General features: G+C 40.7%; 1 protein-coding gene across 5 annotated transcripts in view; it reads left to right on the top strand.

The window, feature by feature from the left end:
* The window catches only part of LOC143291757 (uncharacterized), a 16,623-nt gene extending 10,397 nt beyond the window's left edge, over positions 1–6,226 (top strand). For all 5 annotated transcript variants that reach the window (XM_076601878.1, XM_076601877.1, XM_076601876.1 and 2 more), the window contains exon 5: positions 3,382–6,226. In XM_076601878.1, coding sequence (XP_076457993.1) covers positions 3,382–3,494 — 113 coding nt within the window. In that variant the 3' untranslated portion in view covers positions 3,495–6,226. The remainder of the gene's footprint in view (positions 1–3,381) is intronic.
* The last annotated feature ends 896 nt before the right edge of the window (positions 6,227–7,122 follow it).

Here is a 7,122-nt window from a genome sequence, read left to right as displayed (position 1 = left end):
GTGTGTGTGCTTGTGTGTGCGTGTGCGCGCGCACATACACGCGCGCATGCGTGCGTGCCTGCGTGCCTGTATGTGCTCGGAAACAGAAATATGGTGAGGAGAAAATAGAAAATTCAGACAATAAAAGTCGGTTTGATTCCCGCTAAAACAACAGAAAATAAACAGGTAAATATGCAAACAAGTTTAACCAATTGTTAAAACACACACACACACACACACACACACACACACACACACACACACACACACACACACACACACACACATACACACACACACACACAGAGATTCGGCAGACGGTATGTGGTTCTAGAACTGACCGGAAGCAGGGAGTGGGGGTGGGTGGTGATGGGTGAGCAAAGAGTTGAGAAGAAACTAAAAAAAAAAAAAAAAAATCAAAAAAAATCAACGAACCAACCAAATCAGCGAACCGACTACCCACCCACCCACCCACCCACCCGGCAACCAGTCCAACCACCCACTTCCCAACACCCTGCTCATCATTGGTCTCACACCAGAGACTGACATAAGCTAATTGTTTTGGGAACAGCTTCTTGAGAGCTGAATGATCAGTGGGTTTTTTACACTGCGACGGGAAATCATTTACAGCTTATGTGTCAATTTAACAACACGTTAATCAGTCTAATGAAAATATCCCTTTTTACAACATAGCAAAACAAAACAACAATAAACAAAAGTCAGTAAAATGCCATGCAACATTATTCAAATTTCTAGATGGTGTAAAACGGGCACATTTCCCGCATGTCAGTCAATTGTATTTTGTCTGTGTAGTTCCTGTCTACAAGTATGTACATTGTGTGTATATAAAAGACTATGACTCTCAGACTAGGAGAAATATTGCATTGGTTCTTAGCGGTGCAGCCTTGGGGAGCTAGCCATCCTTTGGGGGACCATCCCAACAACGCCGATTGCCCTGAAACCCTCTTGGTCATGAGAGTGGGGATGGAACTTGAGCACGACACTCTCCGCTGTGATCAAATTCTATCCCAGATATGTAGGACAGCAGTTGTCTCCCCTGCTATCTAAAAAGACAACCAGCAGCCAGCACGCTTACTCCCTGCCCATAATACCAGTGCCAGTCTTGTCTGTCTGGAGCCAGTCTCTGAACAGAACCCCAGGGTCTTGAATTCTCCTTTGACTGTTCTGCGCCAGGTGGTTTTTTTTTTTTTTTGCCCTTCCTCTCTTGCATCTACCTTCTGGGGTCCAGACCTTCTGCGCTGGCTTGGTTTTTTCTTCTTCTTCTCCCCTTTCCATTGATATAGAATCATCATCATCATCATCATCAGAATCATATTTATTTGTCATGAAAACCGTGAATGGTTTATAGACACGTACAACAACACCACCACCACCACCAACAACAAATAAAAACAATAAAAACCCACCCACAAGTTAACTAAATGTAAGGTGTTCTAATGACGTGTTCTTTGAACTATTCATATACGACTTTCTGCAGCTCGTGGTTGTACGGGGTCGTAATTACACCATTGACTCGCTGATGATGATGATTCTGATTCTACACACACACACACACACACACACACACACACACACACACACACACACACACAGTTACCCACCATCACCCCACTCATTCCCGCAAACATAGAAACATGTGTCGTGTTGGCTGATGTATGTGTGTGCAATTGTAACTGATGGACATTAGCAAGGACACGCCTTCTTCTTCTTGGTTCGTGGGCTGCAAATCCCACGTTCACTTGTTTGTACACGAGTAGGTTTAAACGTGTATGGCTGTTGTTACCACGCATGTAGGCAGCCATACTCCGTTTTCGGGGGTAGGTCACGCCTGAAATCTTGATCCTTGAATAGAAAAAAAAAACGTTTTGAGTTCTGAGTTCTGAGTTCAGTGAAGGGCTGTCCTGGTGATGTGACCTTGCTCTCTTCGCATAATGTGTCCAATCCAATTACATACATCGCCTTCTCATGATGATGGACTCTCTAATGTCTGGATTTTACGAGGCGAGTAGCTGTTGATTTGAGACGGTATAAAACAGCCAACATGACACAGGAAAAACGATCCCATTTGGAGATGGTAAAAACAATTCCATTTGGAGATGGTATGAAACAGCCAACATGACACAGGAAATACAATTCCATTTGGAGATGGTATAAAACACCAACGGGACACAGGAAATACAATTCCATTTGGAGATGGTAAAAACAATTCCATTTGGAGATGGTATGAAACAGCCAACATGACACAGGAAAAACAATTCTATTCGGAGATGGTAAAAACAGTTCCATTTGGAGATGGTATAAAACACCAACGGGACACAGGAAAAACAATCCCATTTGGAGATGGTATAAAACACCAACGGGACACAGGAAAAACAATTCCATTTGGAGATGGTATAAAACAGCCAACATGACACAGGAAAAACAATTCCATTTGGAGATGGTATAAAACAGCCAACACGACACAGGAAAAACAATTCCATTTGGAGATGGTAAAAACAATTCCATTTGGAGACGGTATAAAACAGCCAACGGGACATAGGAAAAACAGTTCCATTTGGAGATGGTATAAAACAGCCATGACACATGAAAAATAATTCCATTTGGAGATGGTAAAAACAGTTCCATTTGGAGATGGTAAAAACAGTTCCATTTGGAGATGGTATAAAACACCAACGGGACACAGGAAAAACAATTCCATTTGGAGATGGTAAAAACAGTTCCATTTGGAGATGGTAAAAACAGTTCCATTTGGAGATGGTATAAAACACCAACGGGACACAGGAAAAATAATTCCATTTGGAGATGGTAAAAACAGTTCCATTTGGAGATGGTAAAAACAGTTCCATTTGGAGATGGTATAAAACACCAACGGGACACAGGAAAAACAATTCCATTTGGAGATGGTATAAAACAGCCAACATGACACAGGAAAAACAATTCCATTTGGAGATGGTATAAAACAGCCAACATGACACAGTAAAAAACCATTCCACTTAGTTCTAAATCATGTAGCTGCCATGTGAAGTAATTCGCGTGCTTGTGGGTTGTGTTTGTTTGTGTGCATGCATGTGCGTGCGTGCGTGCGTGTGTGTGTGTGAGTGTGTGTGCGCGCGTGTGCATATGTGATTGTGTATGTATGTTCGTATGTGCGTATGTATATGAGCATCTGCATGTGTGTGTGTGTGTGTGTGTGAATGTATGTGCGTGTGTGTGCAGCAGTGTACGACGTGTCCAGGGGCACAGACCCGAAGTACCTACCTAAAATCATGCTTATGTGTGTGTGTGTGTGTGTGTGTGTGTGTTTGTGTGTGTGTCTGTGTGTGTGCGCGCGTGTATGTGTGTGTGTGTGCGTGCATGTGTGTGTGTGTGTGTGTGTTTCAGTGTACGACGTGCCGAGGTCCACAGACCAGACGTACCAGGTCCCTCCACCCCCAGTTCCGCTCCGTACCCCTGTGGCAGTGCCCCCCGCCCCGCCCTCCCATCACTCTGCATGAGCCTCGTCGTCGTCGTCATCATCATCGTCGTCGTTGTCATCATCATCATCATCGTCGTCGTCATCTTCGTCGTCGTCGATATCATCGGCGTCGTTGTTGTTATCGTTATCGTCATCATCGTCGTTTTTGTTTTTTGTTGTTGTTGTTGTTGTTTTCGTTGACATTCTCATCGTCGTTGTTGTTTTCATCGTTGTCGTCATCATCATCTTCGTCGTTGTCACCATCGTCGTAGTCGTCTTCGACATCATCGTTGTTGTCATCGTTGTCGTCGACGTCACTGTCGTCACCATTGACGTCATCATTATCGTCGTAGTCCTCCTCGTCGTCGACGTTTTCATCGTTATCGTCGTCGTCGTCGTCAACATTGTCGTCACCGTCATCATCGTCGTCATTTTCATCGTCATCATCCACACATGTGGAACAGACACCCCTGACAATCTCCTACACCCAAACTCTCTGGCCTTCATGTATTCATTTATCTAGTTATTCATTCTTCTTTTCTTTATTTTTTATCATGCCTCCTCAAACTCACATCTCTCAGCAATAAGTTTCGTTATGTTATGTTCATCAATACCCTGTACATGTGATGTGCATGACTGTGCGTGTGTGTATGTATGCGTTTGCATGCGTGTGTGGGGAGACATGTATACCATATTCCGTCATTTTGTTTATTTTTTAATTATTTAATTTTATTCTATTTCATATTTCTTTGTTTGTCATTTCATTGTTGTTGCTTTTTAAGTTGATTTTTTAAAAATTAATTTTCTTAGGTGAGTGGATGTGTTGGTTTTATAGTCCTTTTTCCCTTTTTTATGCAGAGGTTAATTTCTACTGTTTACATTGTAAATATTAAAAGAATGTTTTTCTGACAAGTTTCATGATATGAATGCATGTGTGTTCGTTTGATTTGCAGCACTCTAAATATTATTTAATCCTTGGTGAAGATAAATGACTTACGTTAGGGAGGTATATACATACATGAACAATTAATGTAAACAGCAATCTTGTGCAATCTTATTTTTGATAATTTATGTTAAGATCTGTTGTGTCAATTATGACTTCTTTTTTTTTCTTGTAGATAAGTGTTGCTTGAATTTTCATGTAATACAGCAATCCTGTACATTATGAGTCTTGATTATTTATTTTTAAGGAACAGTCAAGTCAGTTATGACTATTTTCTTCTAAATAAGTCGTTTTTGTGTTGCTTACGTTTTCATACAACCGTTTTCATGTAAATAACAATCGTGTACATTTTGATTTTTGATCATTCATTTTCAGATCTGCCGTGTCAGTTATGACCCTTTTTTATGTACATAAGTGGAAAGAAGTGCTTACATTTTCAGATACTGTTTTTCACGAAAATAGCAATCCTGTAAATTTCGATTTTTGATAATTTATTTTTAGAGCAGTCGCGTCAGTTATGATAGGGGAGGCAATTAGATAAGCGGGGTAATCGAAGATTCTTCACGATTATGAGTAAAAGTGATGTAGGGTAGGTAGTTAGTTAAGGGGAAGTAGTCACAGATTCTTCACAATTGTGAGTGAAGGGGAGATAGGGGAGGTAATTGATCAAGGGGAGGAAATTGCAGATTCTTTATATTGTGAGTAGAGAGGAGATAGGGGAGGTAATTGATCAAAGGGAGGAAATTGCAGATTCTTTATATTGTGAGTAAAGAGGAGATAGGGGAGGTAATTGATCAAAGGGAGGAAATTGCAGATTCTTTATATTGTGAGTAAAGAGGAGATAGGGGAGGTAATTGATCAAAGGGAGGAAATTGCAGATTCTTTATATTGTGAGAAAAGGGAGATAGGGGAGGTAATTGATCAAGGGGAGGAAATTCAGGTTCTTTATGTTGTGAGAAAAGGGGAGACAGGGGAGGGAATTAGGGAGCGGTAATTACAGATTCTTCACAATTGTGAGTGAAGAGGAGATAGGGGAGGTAACTGATTAAGGGCCAGGTAATTACAGATTCTTCACAATTGTGAGTAAAGAGGAGATAGGGGAGGTAACTGATTAAGGGCCAGGTAATTACAGATTCTTCATTTTTTGAGAAAACGAGAAATAGGAGATGTAACTGGTTAAAGGGGGAGGGCGGAGGAGGTGGGGGCAGGAGGAGAGGGCAGTGGGGGGGGGGGGGGCGTGGGGAGGTATTTAGTTAAGGGGAGGTAATTGTATATTCTTCGCCATTATGCGTAAACGAAAAAACGTAAAAGAAAAGAGAAGAAGAAGAAGAAGGACGAGGAGGAGGAGGAGAAGAAGAAGAAGGACGAGGAGGAGGAGGAGAAGAAGAAGAAGAAGAGCAGGAGGAAGAGGAGAAGAAGAAGAAGAAGAAGAAGACGGAGGAGGAGGAGGAGGAGAAGAAGAAGAAGAAGGAGGAGGAGGAGAAGGAGGAGTAGAAGAAGAAGGACGAGAAGAAGAAGGAGGAGGAGGAGGAGAAGGAGTAGAAGAAGAAGAAGAAGGAGGAGGAGGAGGAGGAGGAGAAGAAGAAGAAAAAAGAGGGAAAGAAAAGCAGAGACAGAGAAAGAGACAGGGGCATAGGATGACTGACTGACACATTCTCCAGTTGAGTTTGCAATATTGTTTGTTTCTTGTTGCTTTTTTTTTCATGTTTTCTTCCTTGACTAGATGTTAGAGTGCTTTCTGAATTGACTTACATGTTTGTTTGTTTGTTTGTTGTTGTTGTTTTTGCTTGCTTATTCATTTATCTTCTTGGAATAAAATTGAAGATATTTTCAAATGTGTGTGTGTGTGAGAGAGAGAGAGACAGACAGACAGGGAAACACAGACAGACAGACAGACAGACAGATAACAAACAAGCTGTCTAACCACCCATCAAAACGTAGGCCACATGACGAAACAGGACACATTTATCTAACATTGCAGATAGCAACATCAGGTCATTGTGACATCATCAACAACAACAACAGCAAAAAAGAAAAAAAAGGTGACTCGTGAATTGTATAGCCTACCAAGTGTATAATAACAACACATCTTGCCACCACGACGTATTACCAGAAAATACAGCAACTCACTTCTGATACACTAAAAAAAAAAAAAAAAAAAAAAAAATTAAATCTGTAGTTGTTATTATAAAGCTTCGGGTTAAAAAAAAAAAAAAGAAGAAAAAAGTATTTAAAAAAAAAAAAAAAAAAAAGCCTGAAGGCTGATTCGAACCCAGCGTGTTCGGGTGAGAAAAAAAACTGTCTTACTCAATACACCATCGTGGCTCCTCAACTGACGTTTAAAAATTTAACATTTAAACATACTTTTTTAAAGGGCGATAAATCAATTGCGGTATTCGCAGTGAGAACGCTGTTTAAATCATATTATTCTGGTGAATCATGGGCATTCAAAAATCTTTAAGGGCAATTACTAAGAATTCTTTTTAAGTCCGCGGTAAAGGAGATGTGGCTATCGCCGCAATCACACTGCAACATTTAGCCGTTTTCTCTAGATCTAGATAGATGTACAAATTTAGTTACACCCGCCGGGAATGTACGACACGGTCGATTCAATTTCTCTTTTATGTTCATTCTAGTTTTATAGTTTTAAAGTTCATATGAAAATTGAGTATTTTGTTAAACTAATAACATGTAGAGCCAAGTACAAGTACTTCTAAACGTCGTA

This window comes from Babylonia areolata, chromosome 17, assembly GCF_041734735.1.
Source record: "Babylonia areolata isolate BAREFJ2019XMU chromosome 17, ASM4173473v1, whole genome shotgun sequence".
In the NCBI taxonomy this organism is placed as follows: Eukaryota; Metazoa; Mollusca; class Gastropoda; order Neogastropoda; family Buccinidae; genus Babylonia; species Babylonia areolata.
This window is presented reverse-complemented; position numbering and strand designations above follow the sequence as displayed.